Below are 20,481 nucleotides of genomic sequence, written 5' to 3'. Positions count from 1 at the left end.
GCAATTTATGTTTGCATAAAATGTAAGCAAGACACACTGAATGTTTATATTTGGTTCATTGGTCCTCCTTAAAACAGCTTTGTTTTCCAAAAAGATCTTGTTAGTGGTTCAAAGCCAAAAATACAAGGCAATCTTACGTTCTCTTTGTTGTATGTTGCAGAACCGGAAAGGATCTCCATCGTAACCAACGTTGCATGTACAAGATGGTAAGTGATTGACAACCTGGCATTCAGCATTTTGCCCACATGTTCCGGGGCAAGGATCTTGACATTTGTTACGAATACATGCACGATTTGAAGGGCAGTCAGAGTTCAATACGCACTCTGGTCTGCATCCTTCATAGGGATTACCGAAATGGTCTTCAATACACGAGCAAGATCCAGCACCATTTTGCTCTTTGCACACTGCATTCGCTCCACATGGACTTGGTGAACATGGTGAAACTGGATCTCTATTTATATCTTGCTGAATTGTCATGCATTGAGTAAATGGGTCGCCAGTATAGCCAACAGTGCATATGCACATTGGAGTATGACTGACCACTCTGCATTCGGCATTTAAACCACAAGCGCCTATGCAAGGGTTCTGACATTTCTGTCGAATACATGCGAGGTTGTTTGAACACTCAGAATTGCTGATGCATTCCGGACGACAGTTTGGTGGAGAACCGATCATGTTATCCAAGCATGTGCAAGATGGCGAATCACCCACGGGTCGACACTCGGCATTTGGACCACAAGGATTGGGTTGGCAAGGGTTGACAGGGGTCATTTGAACAGGAGTTTCAACTGAAAAGGTGAAATGTTGTGTTACAAAGGGATGAAATGTTATGATTCGATTCAAAATCTTACTGATGGGCTGACAACGGACAAACGGATCTCCAGTGAATCGTTCTGGACAGCTACAGATTGGATTGTGATTGACAACCGAGCATCTAGCCCCAACTCCACATGTTCCGGGACAAGGATCTCGACACTTCTGATTGTTGCAAGCTTGGTTTTGTGGACATTCAGAGCTGACAACACATTCCGGTCTGCAGGTCGGTGGACTTCCAATGAATCCGGGTACGCATGAGCATACTGCTTGTCCGTTGATCTCCCGACATTGACTGTTTGGTCCACATGGAGATGGATTGCATGGATTTGTTACTGGTGGAGCTTGTTGTGGTCTGCATTGTACGAATGCATTTCCGGCCATTCCATTCGGACAGCTACACATTGGAATGTGATTGATGACTTCGCAGATCGCATTTTGACCACATGTTCCAGGACAAGGATCGATACATTTGCTTCGAATACAAGCCCTATCACGAGGACAGTCCGAATTAAGAACACATTCAGGTCTACAACCTTGGTATGGATCTCCTTGGTATTCAGGCAGGCATGAGCAGATTCCATTGTTGCATTGAGCATTTGGTCCACATGGAGATGGATTACAAGGATCATCACGAACAGGCTCTCGTGGTGGAGGTGGTTCAGGGTAACAGTTCGTGAATGGGTCTCCGGTGTATCCAGATTCACAAGTGCAAATCGGAGTATGATTGATTACGTTACATCTTGCACCGATTCCGCATGATCCAGGGCATGGGTCTCTGCACTTTTCATTCATACATGCTTGATTGCTTGGACATTCCGCGTTGATGGTACACTCTGGTCGACAGTTGGGTGGAGATCCAATGTAATTGACTAGACAAGAGCAGGAAGGAACTCCATTGATATTTCTACATTGCGAATTGGGACCACATGGTGAAGGAACACAGGGATCCCGGACAACGACTTGAGTGTCTTGTGGTGGAGCTGTATCAAGAAAATGATGGTGAGACTAATGTGGATGGTTTTTAGAGGGGTTAAATCTTACGTGGGTTGGGATAACATCGTGTGAATGGATCTCCAGTATATCCGGATTGACAAGAGCAGATGGGACTATGATTGTTGACATTGCATCTTGCATTAGTGCCACATGTTCCTGGACATGGATCGACACATTTCTGGTTGACACATGCCCTATCCAAAGGACACTCGGAACTGGTGACACATTCCGGTCGACATCCAGGTGGAGATCCGATATAAGTGGGCAAACATGAGCAAACAGCCTGCCCGTTAATCTCCCGACATTGACTGTTGGGGCCGCATGGACTTGGTTGACATGGATTGACATACTGAGTAACAGCTGTAAAACATTTATTTTAAATTTAATTGCGTAATTTTTATATTTTTAGGGCAATAAATCTTATACTCTAAAGCTTGTTTTCAATGAGTTTGAGAAAATGAATTCAGTTGAATTTACAGAATGTTATTTTGGTCTTTTTATTTAAATTAATGGATATGAAAATTACTAGGATTGTTTGATCTTTTTATCTAGTTTAGTTTTTTACAATTAACATAAGTCAATTGTAAGATTTCACTTCGTATTTTTTTATTATTAAAATGCTTTTAAACGATATTTATTTGTTTGAAGTGTTGTTTTTGTACGACAACTTCATAATTGATCTTTGGTAGTTAGTATGAAATTATTTGCATGAAAATAATCGAACACAAACAAGCTTATCAAGCAAATAAACCTTAACAGACCTTTCATTTAGGAGACAAATAAGGCCCAAACAATGTTTCGATATCTTCAAATAAATGTACTGAATATGTGCAAAATCAGTCAAAATTGAGGATTCGCTGTTTAGCGTTGAAGTTTGTGTACAAATATTTCTTTTTATGTATTCTAAAATTTACAAACTTACAAATTTACACACTTTAATGTTCAACCTTAAATGATTTGGAATCGAAAAAAGAAGTGAGAATTTCAAAATTTCTAGTTAAATGAACCTGTCATATTAGACTTAACACAAAATGGCAAAAACGCTTTATTGGTTTTTGTTGTCTCGGCAAATATTTGTGTTGTTCATACATGAGAACATATTATCATATAAAAAAGTATGTTAGTACATACTAACATCGTCGAAGTTGATCCATCTTAACACTCGCCTTTTCATACTTATGTTTTTTTTCAAACGTGCGTAAATTAAGCATAACCAGGACCACAAAAATGGTATTTTCCACCAATTTATCAGGTTAAATAATCTAGATAATCACCATGCGGTTAAAAAGAAGTAACTTTTAGCAAAAAAAAAAAAATGCTTACGTTCTCGCTGTTGAATATTGCAAAATCTGAACGGATCTCCCTCGTAACCAGGAATGCAAGTACACGATGGCAGATGGTTCACCACTTGGCAGTTGGCGTTCTGTCCGCATGTCCCAGGGCATGGATCTTGGCATTTGTTTCTGACACATGCTCTGTTTGAAGGACAGTCGGAGTTCAAAACACATTCTGGACGACATCCTTCGTATGGGTTTCCGAAATGGTCCTCAATACAGGTACATGAACCAGCTCCGTTCTGCTCTCTACAGTTTGCGTTGGCTCCACATGGGCTTGGTGTACAGGGAGAACTTGGTTCCCTCGGCACATCTTGTTGAACCGGCAGACATTGAGTGAATGGATCTCCGGTAAAGCCAATCGAGCATATACACATGGGTGTGTGACTGACAACTCTGCACTCTGCATTGGCTCCACATGCTCCAGTGCAAGGATCTTGACACTTTTGTCGGATGCATGCAAGATTGCTGGCACACTCAGAATTACTGATGCATTCTGGACGACAGTTTGGCGGAGAACCGATCATGTTATCCAAGCATGTGCAAGATGGCGAATCACCCACTGGCCGACACTCGGCATTTGGACCACAAGGATTGGGTTGGCAAGGGTTGACAGGGGTCATTTGAACAGGAGTTTCAACTGAAAAGGTGAAATGTTGTGTTACAAAGGGATGAAATGTTATGATTCGATTCAAGATCTTACTGATGGGCTGACAACGGACAAACGGATCTCCAGTGAATCGTTCTGGACAGCTACAGATTGGATTGTGATTGACAACCGAGCATCTAGCCCCAACTCCACATGTTCCGGGACAAGGATCTCGACACTTCTGATTGTTGCAAGCTTGGTTTTGTGGACACTCAGAGCTGACAACACATTCAGGTCTGCAGGTCGGTGGACTTCCAATGAATCCGGGTACGCATGAGCATACTGCTTGTCCGTTGATCTCCCGGCATTGACTGTTTGGTCCACATGGAGATGGATTGCATGGGTTTGTTACTGGTGGAGCTTGTTGTGGTCTGCATTGTACGAAGGCATTTCCGGCCATTCCGTTTGGACAGCTACACATTGGAATGTGGTTGATAACTTCGCAGATCGCATCTTGTCCGCATGTTCCAGGACAAGGATCGATACATTTGCTTCGAATACAAGACCTATCACGAGGACAGTCCGAATTAAGAACACATTCAGGTCTACAACCTTGGTATGGATCTCCTTGGTATTCAGGCAGGCATGAGCAGATTCCATTGTTGCATTGAGCATTTGGTCCACATGGAGATGGATTGCAAGGATCATCACGAACAGGCTCTCGTGGTGGAGGTGGTTCAGGGTAACAGTTCGTGAATGGGTCTCCGGTGTATCCAGATTCACAAGTGCAGATTGGAGTATGATTGATCACGTTACATCTTGCACCGATTCCGCATGATCCAGGGCATGGATCTCTGCACTTTTCATTCATACATGCTTGATTGCTTGGACATTCCGCGTTGATGGTACACTCTGGTCGACAGTTGGGTGGAGATCCAATGTAATTGACTAGACAAGAGCAGGAAGGAACTCCATTGATATTTCTACATTGCGAATTGGGACCACATGGTGAAGGAACACAGGGATCCCGGACAACGACTTGAGTGTCTTGTGGTGGAGCTGTATCGAGAAAATGATGGTGAGACTAATGTGGATGGGTTTCAGATGGGGTTAAATCTTACGTGGGTTGGGATAACATCGTGTGAATGGATCTCCAGTATATCCGGATTGACAAGAGCAGATGGGACTATGATTGTTGACATTGCATCTTGCATTAGTGCCACATGTTCCTGGACATGGATCGACACATTTCTGGTTGACACATGCCCTATCCAAAGGACACTCGGAACTGGTGACACATTCCGGTCGACATCCAGGTGGAGATCCGATATAAGTGGGCAAACATGAGCAAACAGCCTGCCCGTTAATCTCCCGACATTGACTGTTGGGGCCGCATGGACTTGGCTGGCATGGATTGACGTATTGTTGAATTGCTGTGAAGTTTGGTTTGATTTTGTTTAGTTTAATTTCTTTTATAATTAATTTGTGCGCGTCGTGTTTGAATTCGGTCAATGTCAGTTTGAAGTTTACTTAGATAACACCGACCAACAAAATTTCTACGCAGGCTCAACTCGAGGGAATTATGAACTTTTGGGTCCCTAGACACTCGTGCACTTTGAATTTTAAAATATTTAGGGCCGAATGGTTTTCCTCAAAAATTTGTATGGAGTGTCGAATCGAACTAATTCTGAGCATGAGCATGAGCATGAAAGACCACCCATGGTTGCCCTTCCGTTGCTGAACAGAACCGTAATATCCTTTCAGCACTACTGAGCATAGGCTTCGACGATCTACTGGTGTTTCTCTTATCAACAGCATGTAGGAGTGTCGAACCGCCCTAATTCTCCATTCAACCTTTGGAGAAAAACCATTCGGCCCTGTCTAACTATTTCTGAAAAAAATTCCAAGTGTTCCTGGGGACACCAAAGTTCAAACTTTCCTCCGAGTTGAACCAGCGTGGCTCAAAATTGACTGAGAAGGTGACATTACATCAGAAAAGTGTTAAAATTACACATTTTTAGGGAGGATAAGACAGCGGTTGTTTACTCTCCATACAAAAAGAGTTTTTTAATTTACAAATATACGACCACGTGTTTCGTTGATAGCCCCTAGTGAAATTGTTTTTTATGAATAAAATGTATTTTTGATCATTCTCAGTATGACTGTCAGCTGATATTAGGCAAAGTTTTCGTGACGAGCTAAGACGAAGTATTTTTTTAGTATTCACATCCGAGATTTTTGTTTTTTTTGTTTTGTTGGGGCTTTAGAATCTTGTCTGAATTTTCTTAGCATTTTTGGGTTTTTGTGATTGTTTTTAACTCAACTCTGAATAGAGATCCAAATAATGAAACTAACATCTTTTTCACACTTTAAGCTAACCCGGATAAAACGATTTGACTAAATTCATTCATAGTTTTTTTTTCCAAAATATTTTGATAGAATTACAAAACTTATAACGTCATGATTCGAAATCCGGACACTTAGTACCATATTATTTTTGTTATAGCTGGCAAAAAATCATGTAATATGTTGGAAATGTAGAAATATCATCAGGATTTAGTATAAACAGTCAGTTTCAAGAGAGTGCATGCAAAATATGTCTTTTCTAACAATTTTTCATCAGAATTTGAAAATTAAAATGACTTGTTGTGCTTCGAATCCCGGACACTGTTAAAAGCTGATTCGAAATCCGGACACTTTTGCTTCGAATTCCGGACACTCGGTTTTGCTTATGAATCGCACAAATTTGGACTGAAATGTTAGTGAATTGCATTCTTTAGGTCTCAAATAAGCTGTTAACATCAAAACAATCGATAGTTTATATAAAAATTTGCTAGAATTTAAGGAAATCAAAAACATAAATTTCTGCTTTGCCTTCCCGGTGCTTCGGACGCGTATGAAATATTTCAGTTGAAATGTTTCGCAATTTTGGTAAACTTATAATTTTATTTTATTTAATTGTTTTTTCATTAACTACAGCGTCCAAACGAACTTTAAATGAAAGTTGATGTTAGAATTCATCAAATAACACCGTTTTGACATTCATAATGCGAACTTATATCCAAATAATTGATAAAACAAGTTGAAGTGTCCGGGTTTCGAAGCGTCCGGGAATTCGAATCATGACGTTACTTGTTTGTACAGTGTTGTAGTTAAGCAAACCTTATACAAGTATGCATTTTAATAGTAAAAATATGCTTACGTTCTCGTTGTTGAATATTGCAAAATCGGAACGGATCTCCCTCGTAACCAGGAATGCAAGTACACGATGGCAGATGGTTCACCACTTGGCAATTGGCGTTCTGTCCGCATGTTCCAGGGCATGGATCTTGGCATTTGTTTCTGACACATGCTCTGTTTGAAGGACAGTCGGAGTTCAAAACACATTCTGGACGACATCCTTCGTATGGGTTTCCAAAATGGTCCTCGATACAAGTACATGAACCAGCTCCGTTCTGTTCTCTACAGTTTGCGTTGGCTCCGCATGGGCTTGGTGTACAGGGAGAACTTGGTTCTCTCGGTACATCTTGTTGAACCGGCAAACATTGAGTGAATGGATCTCCGGTGAAGCCAATCGAGCATATACACATGGGTGTGTGACTGACAACTCTGCACTCTGCATTAGCTCCACATGCTCCAGTGCAAGGATCTTGGCACTTTTGTCGAATACAAGCAAGATTGCTGGCACACTCAGAATTGCTGATGCATTCTGGACGACAGTTTGGTGGAGATCCAATCATGTTATCCAAGCATGTACAAGACGGTGAATCACCCACGGGTCGACACTCGGCATTCGGACCACAAGGATTGGGTTGGCAAGGATTGACAGGGGTCATTTGAACAGGAGTTTCAACTGAAAAGGTGAAATGTTGTGTTACAAAGGGATGAAATGTTATGATTCGATTCAAGATCTTACTGATGGGCTGACAACGGATAAACGGATCTCCAGTGAATCGTTCTGGACAGCTACAGATTGGATTGTGATTGACAACCGAGCATCTAGCCCCAACTCCACATGTTCCGGGACAAGGATCTCGACACTTCTGATTGTTGCAAGCTTGGTTTTGTGGACACTCAGAGCTGACAACACATTCAGGTCTGCAGGTCGGTGGACTTCCAATGAATCCGGGTACGCATGAGCATACTGCTTGTCCGTTGATCTCCCGGCATTGACTGTTTGGTCCACATGGAGATGGATTGCATGGATTTGTTACTGGTGGAGCTTGTTGTGGTCTGCATTGTACGAATGCATTTCCGGCCATTCCATTCGGACAGCTACACATTGGAATGTGGTTGATAACCTCGCATATTGCATCTTGTCCACATGTTCCAGGACAAGGATCGATACATTTGCTTCGAATACAAGCCCTATCACGAGGACAGTCCGAATTGAGAACACATTCAGGTCTACACCCTTGGTATGGGTCTCCTTGGTATTCAGGCAGGCATGTGCAGATTCCATTGTTGCATTGAGCATTTGGTCCACATGGAGATGGATTGCAAGGATCATCACGGACAGGCTCTCGTGGTGGAGGTGGTTCTGGGTAACAGTTCGTGAACGGGTCTCCGGTATATCCAGACTCACAAGTGCAAATCGGAGTATGATTGATTACGTTACATCTTGCACCGATTCCGCATGATCCAGGGCATGGGTCTCTGCACTTTTCATTCATACATGCTTGATTGCTTGGACATTCCGCGTTGATGGTACACTCTGGTCGACAGTTGGGTGGAGATCCAATGTAATTGACTAGACAAGAGCAGGAAGGAACTCCATTGATATTTCTACATTGCGAATTGGGACCACATGGTGAAGGAACACAGGGATCCCGGACAACGACTTGAGTGTCTTGTGGTGGAGCTGTATCAAGAAAATGATGGTGAGACTAATGTGGATGGTTTTTAGAGGGGTTAAATCTTACGTGGGTTGGGATAACATCGTGTGAATGGATCTCCAGTATATCCGGATTGACAAGAGCAGATGGGACTATGATTGTTGACATTGCATCTTGCATTAGTGCCGCACGTTCCTGGACAAGGATCGACACATTTCTGGTTGACACATGCCCTATCCAAAGGACACTCGGAACTGGTGACACATTCCGGTCGACATCCAGGTGGAGATCCGATATAAGTGGGCAAACATGAGCAAACAGCCTGCCCGTTAATCTCCCGACATTGACTGTTGGGGCCGCATGGACTTGGCTGGCATGGATTGACGTATTGTTGAATTGCTGTGAAGTTTGGTTTGATTTTGTTTAGTTTAATTTCTTTTATAATTGATTTGTGTGCGTGGTGCTTCAATTTAGCCAATGTCAGTTTGAATTTATCTTAGATAATTCATTATAATGTACAAAGTTAAAAAAATGTTTATTCTGAAGGTGTTATTTTGGGAGGTTGAATATTAGCTCCACAGTAAAAAAATGTGTAAATTGGGTTGGTGTAATTTTTGAAGGTTGAATATTACCTTTTTATGATATAATTTTACCCTTATTTAGTCTGAAAAGTGGCATTATACCAGATTAGTGATAAATTACACATTTTTTCTGTCATAAAAAGGTACCCCTTCTCAGATGTAATATTTCCATGATTTTTTACTGTGTCTTTAATGATGTTAATTTACCTAAAAATTGACTGAAAAGGGTACATTACATATAAAAAGTGTGGAAATTACACATTTTTAGGGGGATATGGCAGTGGTTGTTTAATCTCCATACAAAAAAGACCTTTTTTAAATTTCTAAACATGCTTTCACGTGTTTTGTTGGTAGCCCCTAGACAAATTGTTTTTATGAATAAAAAGTATTTGTGAAAATTTTAAGTATGGTTCTCAGCTGATATTAGGCAAAGTTTTCGTGACGTTGTCTTAGACAATGTATTTGTGTTTGTTTTGTTGGAGCTTAAGAAACTTGTCTGCATTTTCTTAACATTTTTGGGTTTTTGTGATTGTTTTTAGCTCAACTCTGAAAAGAGATCCAGATCATGAATCTAACATTTTTTTCACACTTTAAGCCAGGCCTGCCCAAAGTACGGCCCGCGGGCTGGATCCGGCGCGTGAAGCCATTTCAACCGGCTCGCGACGTCATTTCAAAATAGTTTCATCAATGACCCTTAAGGGTGTTAATGAAATATTCGATAAATAAATTTAAATCAAATTAAAAAAAATACTTGAGATCAAATTTTCACATAATTTCACAAAAAAATTTATTGAAAAAATTTAGCTGTTATTTTGTGCTTCAGCAATGTTTTTATTTCAAATTCGAACATTCTTCATGTTTGAATTTTAATTTTATCATTGCTTTATTGATGTTTTCAGAATCAATAATTAAACTGAAAACTAGGAAAGAAAACATAATTATCAATTTTGTTAAATTGTGAAATAAACGATTACAAACTTGGATTGTTGAACAGAATAATTTTTATATAGAACTTCTTACTATTTTCGAATGTGTTTACTTCAAATTTTAGTGTTTCTGTTCTGAGCCATTTTATTCAAATTGATTTTTATTTAAAATGAGTAAGAAAAAAATTATGACTTTTTCGATAACTTTTTAGCAACAAAAATATTGCCAAGAATAAGCTTAAAAAGCAAATTTTAAATTTTGTGTGTGTTTCAAATGATTTTATAATATTTTGTAAGATATTTGCATAAAAGTGCACAAAACCACAAAAAGTGTTTTTTTGTAAAGAAGATTTGAATCCAAATTTCGTTGAAATAAACTCTATTTATTATAAAATTTTGATTAAAAAAGGTATCTTTGTTTTTCTTTCTTGTAATCCAGTAATGCATCCATTTTCAACTAATGTGGATGGGTTTCAGATGGGGTTAAATCTTACGTGGGTTGGGATAACATCGTGTGAATGGATCTCCAGTATATCCGGATTGACAAGAGCAGATGGGACTATGATTGTTGACATTGCATCTTGCATTAGTGCCGCACGTTCCTGGACAAGGATCGACACATTTCTGGTTGACACATGCCCTATCCAAAGGACACTCGGAACTGGTGACACATTCCGGTCGACATCCAGGTGGAGATCCGATATAAGTGGGCAAACATGAGCAAACAGCCTGCCCGTTAATCTCCCGACATTGACTGTTGGGGCCGCATGGACTTGGCTGGCATGGATTGACGTATTGTTGAATTGCTGTGAAGTTTGGTTTGATTTTGTTTAGTTTAATTTCTTTTATAATTGATTTGTGTGCGTGGTGCTTCAATTTAGCCAATGTCAGTTTGAATTTATCTTAGATAATTCATTATAATGTACAAAGTTAAAAAAATGTTTATTCTGAAGGTGTTATTTTGGGAGGTTGAATATTAGCTCCACAGTAAAAAAATGTGTAAATTGGGTTGGTGTAATTTTTGAAGGTTGAATATTACCTTTTTATGATATAATTTTACCCTTATTTAGTCTGAAAAGTGGCATTATACCAGATTAGTGATAAATTACACATTTTTTCTGTCATAAAAAGGTACCCCTTCTCAGATGTAATATTTCCATGATTTTTTACTGTGTCTTTAATGATGTTAATTTACCTAAAAATTGACTGAAAAGGGTACATTACATATAAAAAGTGTGGAAATTACACATTTTTAGGGGGATATGGCAGTGGTTGCTTTTATCAAACATTAGTCCAAGCCCGCCACTGCTTCAGAAAAATCAGATCTGGCCCGCAGGGCCAAATGGTTGGGCACTCCTGCTTTAATTTAACCCGGATAAAACGATTTGAATAAATTCATTCATAGTTTTTTTCCAAAGTATTTTGATAGAATTACAGAAACATATACTTGTTTCAAAAAGATTTATAGATAAGCAAATCTTATACAAGTTAGCATTTTAATAGTAAAAGTATGCTTACGTTCCCGCTGTCGAATGTTACAGAATCTGAACGGATCTCCCTCGTAACCAGGAATACAAGTACACGATGGCAGATGGTTCACCACTTGGCAATTGGCGTTCTGTCCGCATGTCCCAGGGCATGGATCTTGGCATTTGTTTCTGACACATGCTCTGTTTGAAGGACAGTCGGAGTTCAAAACACATTCTGGACGACATCCTTCGTATGGATTTCCGAAATGGTCCTCAATACAAGTACATGAACCAGCTCCGTTCTGTTCTCTACAGTTTGCGTTGGCTCCACATGGGCTTGGTGTACAGGGAGAACTTGGTTCCCTCGGCACATCTTGTTGAACCGGCAAACATTGAGTGAATGGATCTCCGGTGAAGCCAATCGAGCATATACACATGGGTGTGTGACTGACAACTCTGCACTCTGCATTGGCTCCACATGCTCCAGTGCAAGGATCTTGACACTTTTGTCGGATGCATGCCAGGTTGCTGGCACACTCAGAATTACTGATGCATTCTGGACGACAGTTTGGCGGAGAACCGATCATGTTATCCAAGCATGTGCAAGATGGCGAATCACCAACGGGTCGACACTCGGCATTTGGACCACAAGGATTGGGTTGGCAAGGGTTGACAGGGGTCATTTGAACAGGAGTTTCAACTGAAAATGTGAGATTTTGTGTTACAAAGAGATGAGATGGTATAATGTGGGAAGAGCTTACTGATTGGCTGACAACGGACAAACGGATCTCCAGTGAATCGTTCTGGACAGCTACAGATTGGATTATGATTGACAACTGAGCATCTAGCTCCAACTCCACATGTTCCGGGACAAGGATCTCGACACTTCTGATTGTTGCAAGCTTGGTTTTGTGGACATTCAGAGCTGACAACACATTCCGGTCTGCAGGTCGGTGGACTTCCAATGAATCCGGGTACGCATGAGCATACTGCTTGTCCGTTGATCTCCCGGCATTGACTGTTTGGTCCACATGGAGATGGATTGCATGGGTTTGTTACTGGTGGAGCTTGTTGTGGTCTGCATTGTACGAAGGCATTTCCGGCCATTCCGTTTGGACAGCTACACATTGGAATGTGATTGATAACTTCGCAGATAGCATCTTGTCCACATGTCCCAGGACAAGGATCGATACATTTGCTTCGAATACAAGCCCTATCACGAGGACAGTCCGAATTAAGAACACATTCGGGTCTACAACCTTGGTATGGATCTCCTTGGTATTCAGGCAGGCATGAGCAGATTCCATTGTTGCATTGTGCATTTGGTCCACATGGAGATGGATTACAAGGATCATCACGAACAGGCTCTCGTGGTGGAGGTGGTTCAGGGTAACAGTTCGTGAACGGGTCTCCAGTGTATCCAGACTCACAAGTGCAAATTGGAGTATGATTGATCACGTTACATCTTGCACCGATTCCGCATGATCCAGGGCATGGGTCTCTGCACTTTTCATTCATACATGCTTGATTGCTTGGACATTCCGCGTTGATGGTACACTCTGGTCGACAGTTCGGTGGAGATCCAATGTAATTGACTAGACATGAGCAGGAAGGAACTCCATTGATATTTCTACATTGCGAGTTGGGACCGCACGGAGATGGTACGCAAGGATCACGGACAACGATTTGAGTGTCTTGTGGTGGAGCTGTACCAAGAAAATGATGGTGAGACTAATGTGGATGGGTTTCAGATGGGGTTAGATCTTACGTGGGTTGGGATAACATCGTGTGAATGGATCTCCAGTATATCCGGATTGACAAGAGCAGATGGGACTATGATTGTTGACATTGCATCTTGCATTAGTGCCACATGTTCCTGGACATGGATCGACACATTTCTGGTTGACACATGCCCTATCCAAAGGACACTCGGAACTGGTGACACATTCCGGTCGACATCCAGGTGGAGATCCGATATAAGTGGGCAAACATGAGCAAACAGCCTGCCCGTTAATCTCCCGACATTGACTGTTGGGGCCGCATGGGCTTGGTTGGCATGGGTTGACATATTGGGGAGTAGCTGGATTGAGAAAATATAATATTACACCTTTGTTTTTTTTTTCTAAAAAAGCATAAAGTTTGATAGTTAAATCGCATACAATAGCAAGCAAACGCCTTGATGGGAAATTTATCTTATAATATACGCTGAATTTACAGGATTTTTATGCCTGCAAAAAAAAAAAAACCTTCTGGTTTCAAGTCTTTTCAACCAGTTTGGTTATTAACCAGAATAAGAGTAGGGTAGAGTAGTCATCAATGAGACACGGGGAACAATGATAGAATGGCTCTCACAAGTCGTAGTTTCAATCAATCAGGCTCATATTTTGGGGAGAGGTGTGTCTACTGGATACACATCTGCTATAATAGTGTCTTTGGTTATGGACGCTCTCTTGAAAAGTTATTCATAAATGTTTGATTCTGAAGTGTAGAAGTAAATTTTGGACACAAATTACTTTTTCGTTCGTAGGCTACCATTTACACCACAACTAATATTTCTTCAAATTTCTTTCGACGTTCAATAGGGATTGAGTTGGGCTACAATGTCCTTTCATTAAGTTTGGCCATATTTAAGAATAAACCCAGAATCTAGGGCTGTCTCATTGTTTCCCACTCATTTCGGTCCATGGGTAACAATGAGACACTTTGATTTTTCTTCATTAAACATTTCAAAATCCATGTAAATCTTTCAAAATATGAATTGAGAGTGATTTTTGGCATATTTATAGAGTTTTAACCTCATTTTACCAAAAATACAAAGTTATTTGGTATTAATATATGGATTTTACAAAATTTAAATACTTTTTAGTATAACTTTTGTTAATTAAATTTTCATGTTGGCAAAATTACTCAAAAATGTTCAAGGCAAGTCACCTGCTATGGAACAATACAAAAACATGATGTTTTACTAGAAAAGTATTGATTTTCATAGAGTGTCTCATTGTTCCCCAGCTGTCTCATTGTTCCTGCCAAGTGCGTCTACAATGAGACAGTTGAATAACTCTGGCTGTGGATGTCGGATCGATCTCATATTTTGGTCAATGTTAGAACACATGAAAAGAAAGAAAATGTAACAAAAAGCTCATTAAAACATGCAGAGAATAATATTAGATGACATTTTGTTTAACTAAGTTTCCCATGCAACATATTTCTGCGTGTAATTTTACACAACGTTTTGAAACCAATAGGATCTGAATTACTAGTTTTTCGCTGTTTTACGTTCGACCAAATCCGAAATTTGTTCAATATTTTTGACATTCTGATCCCAACAAAAAGACTTACAATTCTTTTTTGAGCTTTGGTAAATTCTGTTTTAAAGGTGCAGAATAATTTAATTATCGTTATTTGAATTTTTTGAAGCGTTTGGCATTAAGTCAGAGTTAAAAGAGGCTCCTATATTTTACTTACGATCTCTTTGCACCATGTTACAAAATCTAAATGGATCTCCCTCATATCCATCGTAGCAAGAGCAGGAAGGCAAATGATTTACAACTTGACAGTTGGCATTCTGTCCGCATGTTCCAGGGCATGGATCTTGGCATTTGTTTCTGACACATGCTCTGTTTGAAGGACAGTCGGAGTTCAAAACACATTCTGGACGACATCCTTCGTATGGGTTTCCAAAATGGTCCTCAATACAAGTACATGAACCAGCTCCGTTCTGTTCTCTACAGTTTGCGTTGGCTCCACATGGGCTTGGTGTACAGGGAGAACTTGGTTCCCTCGGTACATCTTGTTGAACCGGCAAACATTGAGTGAATGGATCTCCGGTGAAGCCAATCGAGCATATACACATGGGTGTGTGACTGACAACTCTGCACTCTGCATTGGCTCCACATGCTCCAGTGCAAGGATCTTGACACTTTTGTCGGATGCATGCCAGGTTGCTGGCACACTCAGAATTACTGATGCATTCTGGACGACAGTTTGGCGGAGAACCGATCATGTTATCCAAGCATGTGCAAGATGGCGAATCACCCACTGGCCGACACTCGGCATTTGGACCACAAGGATTTGGTTGGCAAGGGTTGACAGGGGTCATTTGAACAGGAGTTTCAACTGAAAATGTGAGGTTTTGTGTTACAAAGGGATGAAATGTTATGATTCGATTCAAGATCTTACTGATGGGCTGACAACGGACAAACGGATCTCCAGTGAATCGTTCTGGACAACTACAGATTGGATTGTGATTGACAACCGAGCATCTAGCCCCAACTCCACATGTTCCGGGACAAGGATCTCGACACTTCTGATTGTTGCAAGCTTGGTTTTGTGGACATTCAGAGCTGACAACACATTCAGGTCTGCAGGTCGGTGGACTTCCAATGAATCCGGGTACGCATGAGCATACTGCTTGTCCGTTGATCTCCCGGCATTGACTGTTTGGTCCACATGGAGATGGATTGCATGGGTTTGTTACTGGTGGAGCTTGTTGTGGTCTGCATTGTACGAAGGCATTTCCGGCCATTCCGTTTGGACAGCTACACATTGGAATGTGGTTGATAACTTCGCAGATCGCATCTTGTCCGCATGTTCCAGGACAAGGATCGATACATTTGCTTCGAATACAAGACCTATCACGAGGACAGTCCGAATTAAGAACACATTCAGGTCTACAACCTTGGTATGGATCTCCTTGGTATTCAGGCAGGCATGAGCAGATTCCATTGTTGCATTGAGCATTTGGTCCACATGGAGATGGATTGCAAGGATCATCACGAACAGGCTCTCGTGGTGGAGGTGGTTCTGGGTAACAGTTCGTGAACGGGTCTCCGGTATATCCAGACTCACAAGTGCAAATCGGAGTATGATTGATTACGTTACATCTTGCACCGATTCCGCATGATCCAGGGCATGGGTCTCTGCACTTTTCATTCATACATGCTTGATTGCTTGGACATTCCGCGTTGATGGTACACTCTGGTCGACAGTTGGGTGGAGATCCAATGTAATTGACGAGACAAGAGCAGGAAGGAACTCCATTGATATTTCTACATTGCGAGTTGGGACCGCACGGAGATGGTACGCAAGGATCACGGACAACGATTTGAGTGTCTTGTGGTGGAGCTGTACCAAGAAAATGATGGTGAGACTAATGTGGATGGGATTTAGAGGGGTTAAATCTTACGTGGGTTGGGATAACATCGTGTGAATGGATCTCCAGTATATCCGGATTGACAAGAGCAGATGGGACTATGATTGTTGACATTGCATCTTGCATTAGTGCCGCACGTTCCTGGACAAGGATCGACACATTTCTGGTTGACACATGCCCTATCCAAAGGACACTCGGAACTGGTGACACATTCCGGTCGACATCCAGGTGGAGATCCAATATAAGTGGGCAAACATGAACAAACAGCCTGCCCGTTAATCTCCCGACATTGACTGTTGGGGCCGCATGGGCTTGGTTGGCATGGGTTGACATATTGGGGAGTAGCTGGATTGAGAAAATATAATATTACACCTTTGTTTTTTTTCTAAAAAAACATAAAGTTTGATAGTTAAATCGCAAACAATAGCAAGCATACGCCTTGATGGGAAATTTATCTTATAATATACGATGAATTTACAGGTTTTTTATGCCTGCAAAAAAAAACGTTCTGGTTTCAAGTCTTTTCAACCAGTTTGGTTATTAACCAGATTAAGAGTAGGGTAGAGTTGTCATCAATGAGACACGGGGAACAATGATTGAATGGCTCTCACAAGTCGTAGTTTCAACCAATCATGCTCATATTTTGGGGAGAGGTGTGTCTACTGGATACACATCTGCTATAATAGTGTTTTTGGTTATGGACTCTCTCTTGAAAAGTTATTCATAAATGTTTGATTCTGGAGTGTAGAAGTAAATTTTGGACACAAAATACTTTTTCGTTCGTAGGCTACCATTTACACCACAACTAATATTTCTCCAAATTTCTTCCGACGTTCAATAGGGATTGAATTGGGCTACAATGTCCTTTCATTAAGTTTGGCCATATTTAAGAATAAACCCAGAATCTAGGGCTGTCTCATTGTTTTCCACTCATTTCGGCCCATGGGTAACAATGAGGCACTTTGATTTTTCTTCATTAAACATTTCAAAATCCATGTAAATCTTTCAAAATATGAATTAAAAGTGATTTTTGGCATATTTATAGAGTTTTAACCTCATTTTACCAAAAATACAAAGTTATTTGGTATTAATATATGGATTTTACAAAATTTAAATACTTTTTAGTATAACTTTTGTTAATTAAATTTTCATGTTGGCAAAATTACTCAAAAATGTTCAAGGCAAGTCACCTGCTATGGAACAATACAAAAACATGATGTTTTACTTTTTGTTCTACTTGATTTTCATAGAGTGTCTCATTGTTCCCCAGCTGTCTCATTGTTCCTGCCAAGTGCGTCTACAATGAGACAGTTGAATAACTCTGGCTGTGGATGTCGGATCGATCTCATATTTTGGTCAATGTTAGAACTCATGAAAAGAAAGAAAATGTAACAAAAAGCTCATTAAAACATGCAGATGAAAAAATAAAAAAAAAATAGTTGAATGTTGAAAACAAAAGTGTCTCATTGATGACTACCCTAACCTAAACGCAATATATCAATAATATTAGATGACATTTTGTTTAACTAAGTTTCCCATGCAACATACTTCTGCGTGTAATTTTACACAACGTTTTGAAACCAATAGGATCTGAATTACTAGTTTTTCGCTGTTTTACGTTAGACCAAATCCGAAATTTGTTCAATATTTTTGACATTCTGATCCCAACAAAAAAACTTACAATTCTTTTTTGAGCTCTGATAAATTCTGTTTTAAAGGTGCAGAATAATTTAATTATCGTTATTTGAATTTTTTGAAGCGTTTGGCATTAAGTCAGAGTTAAAAGAGGCTTCTATATTTTACTTACGATCTCTTTGCACCATGTTACAAAATCTAAATGGATCTCCCTCATATCCATCGTAGCAAGAGCAGGAAGGCAAATGATTTACAACTTGACAGTTGGCATTCTGTCCGCATGTTCCAGGACATGGATCTTGGCATTTGTTTCTGACACATGCTCTGTTTGAAGGACAGTCGGAGTTCAAAACACATTCTGGACGACATCCTTCGTATGGGTTTCCGAAATGATCCTCAATACAAGTACATGAACCAGCTCCGTTCTGTTCTCTACAGTTTGCGTTGGCTCCGCATGGGCTTGGTGTACAGGGAGAACTTGGTTCCCTCGGTACATCTTGTTGAACCGGCAAACATTGAGTGAATGGATCTCCGGTGAAGCCAATCGAGCATATACACATGGGTGTGTGACTGACAACTCTGCACTCTGCATTGGCTCCACATGCTCCAGTGCAAGGATCTTGACACTTTTGTCGGATGCATGCCAGGTTGCTGGCACACTCAGAATTACTGATGCATTCTGGACGACAGTTTGGCGGAGAACCGATCATGTTATCCAAGCATGTGCAAGATGGCGAATCACCCACTGGCCGACACTCGGCATTTGGACCACAAGGATTTGGTTGGCAAGGGTTGACAGGGGTCATTTGAACAGGAGTTTCAACTGAAAATGTGAGGTTTTGTGTTACAAAGGGATGAAATGTTATGATTCGATTCAAGATCTTACTGATGGGCTGACAACGGACAAACGGATCTCCAGTGAATCGTTCTGGACAACTACAGATTGGATTGTGATTGACAACCGAGCATCTAGCCCCAACTCCACATGTTCCGGGACAAGGATCTCGACACTTCTGATTGTTGCAAGCTTGGTTTTGTGGACATTCAGAGCTGACAACACATTCAGGTCTGCAGGTCGGTGGACTTCCAATGAATCCGGGTACGCATGAGCATACTGCTTGTCCGTTGATCTCCCGGCATTGACTGTTTGGTCCACATGGAGATGGATTGCATGAGTTTGTTACTGGTGGAGCTTGTTGTGGTCTGCATTGTACGAAGGCATTTCCGGCCATTCCGTTTGGACAGCTACACATTGGAATGTGGTTGATAACTTCGCAGATTGCATCTTGTCCGCATGTTCCAGGACAAGGATCGATACATTTGCTTCGAATACAAGCCCTATCACGAGGACAGTCCGAATTAAGAACACATTCAGGTCTACAACCTTGGTATGGATCTCCTTGGTATTCAGGCAGGCAAGAGCAGATTCCATTGTTGCATTGTGCGTTTGGTCCACATGGAGATGGATTGCAAGGATCATCACGAACAGGCTCTCGTGGTGGAGGTGGTTCAGGGTAACAGTTCGTGAACGGGTCTCCGGTATATCCAGACTCACAAGTGCAAATCGGAGTATGATTGATTACGTTACATCTTGCACCGATTCCGCATGATCCAGGGCATGGGTCTCTGCACTTTTCATTCATACATGCTTGATTGCTTGGACATTCCGCGTTGATGGTACACTCTGGTCGACAGTTCGGTGGAGCTCCAATGTAATTGACTAGACAAGAGCAGGAAGGAACTCCATTGATGTTTCTACACTGAGCATTCGATCCACAGGGAGATGGTACGCAAGGATCACGGACAACGACATGAGTGTCTTGTGGTGGAGCTATAGAAAAAGTGGTGTGATGAATGTGAAGTGGTATTTTTACTTTTACATGATATATTTTCTTACGTGGGTTGGGATAGCATCTTGTGAATGGATCTCCGGTGTATCCGGAACGACACGAGCAAATGGGACTATGATTGTTAACGTTACATCTTGCGTTGTTTCCGCATGTTCCGGGGCACGGATCAGTGCATCTTTGGTTGATGCATGCTTTGTCCATTGCACACTCAGAACTGGTTACGCATTCTGGACGACATCCAGGAGGAGATCCGATATAAGTGGGCAAGCATGAACAAACAGACTGTTCGTTGATCTCGCGA

General features: G+C 41.0%; 1 protein-coding gene across 1 annotated transcript in view; it reads right to left on the bottom strand.

Moving 5' to 3' along the window:
- The window catches only part of LOC120425843 (uncharacterized), a 187,938-nt gene that overhangs the window by 19,524 nt on the left and 147,933 nt on the right, over positions 1-20,481 (bottom strand). Inside the window, exons 17-35 of the mRNA XM_052706942.1 lie at positions 20,228-20,474; positions 19,217-20,161; positions 18,503-19,153; positions 16,729-17,040; positions 15,723-16,667; positions 15,009-15,659; positions 13,312-13,623; positions 12,305-13,249; positions 11,593-12,243; positions 10,566-10,880; positions 8,655-9,062; positions 7,649-8,593; positions 6,935-7,585; positions 4,854-5,165; positions 3,847-4,791; positions 3,133-3,783; positions 1,858-2,169; positions 852-1,796; positions 138-788 (exon numbers count right to left, since the gene is read on the bottom strand). Of these exons, the coding sequence (XP_052562902.1) occupies positions 138-788; positions 852-1,796; positions 1,858-2,169; positions 3,133-3,783; positions 3,847-4,791; positions 4,854-5,165; positions 6,935-7,585; positions 7,649-8,593; positions 8,655-9,062; positions 10,566-10,880; positions 11,593-12,243; positions 12,305-13,249; positions 13,312-13,623; positions 15,009-15,659; positions 15,723-16,667; positions 16,729-17,040; positions 18,503-19,153; positions 19,217-20,161; positions 20,228-20,474 (11,794 nt within the window). The remainder of the gene's footprint in view (positions 1-137; positions 789-851; positions 1,797-1,857; positions 2,170-3,132; positions 3,784-3,846; positions 4,792-4,853; positions 5,166-6,934; positions 7,586-7,648; positions 8,594-8,654; positions 9,063-10,565; positions 10,881-11,592; positions 12,244-12,304; positions 13,250-13,311; positions 13,624-15,008; positions 15,660-15,722; positions 16,668-16,728; positions 17,041-18,502; positions 19,154-19,216; positions 20,162-20,227; positions 20,475-20,481) is intronic.

Source organism: Culex pipiens, chromosome 2, assembly GCF_016801865.2.
Source record: "Culex pipiens pallens isolate TS chromosome 2, TS_CPP_V2, whole genome shotgun sequence".
Classification (NCBI taxonomy): Eukaryota; Metazoa; Arthropoda; class Insecta; order Diptera; family Culicidae; genus Culex; species Culex pipiens.
This window is presented reverse-complemented; position numbering and strand designations above follow the sequence as displayed.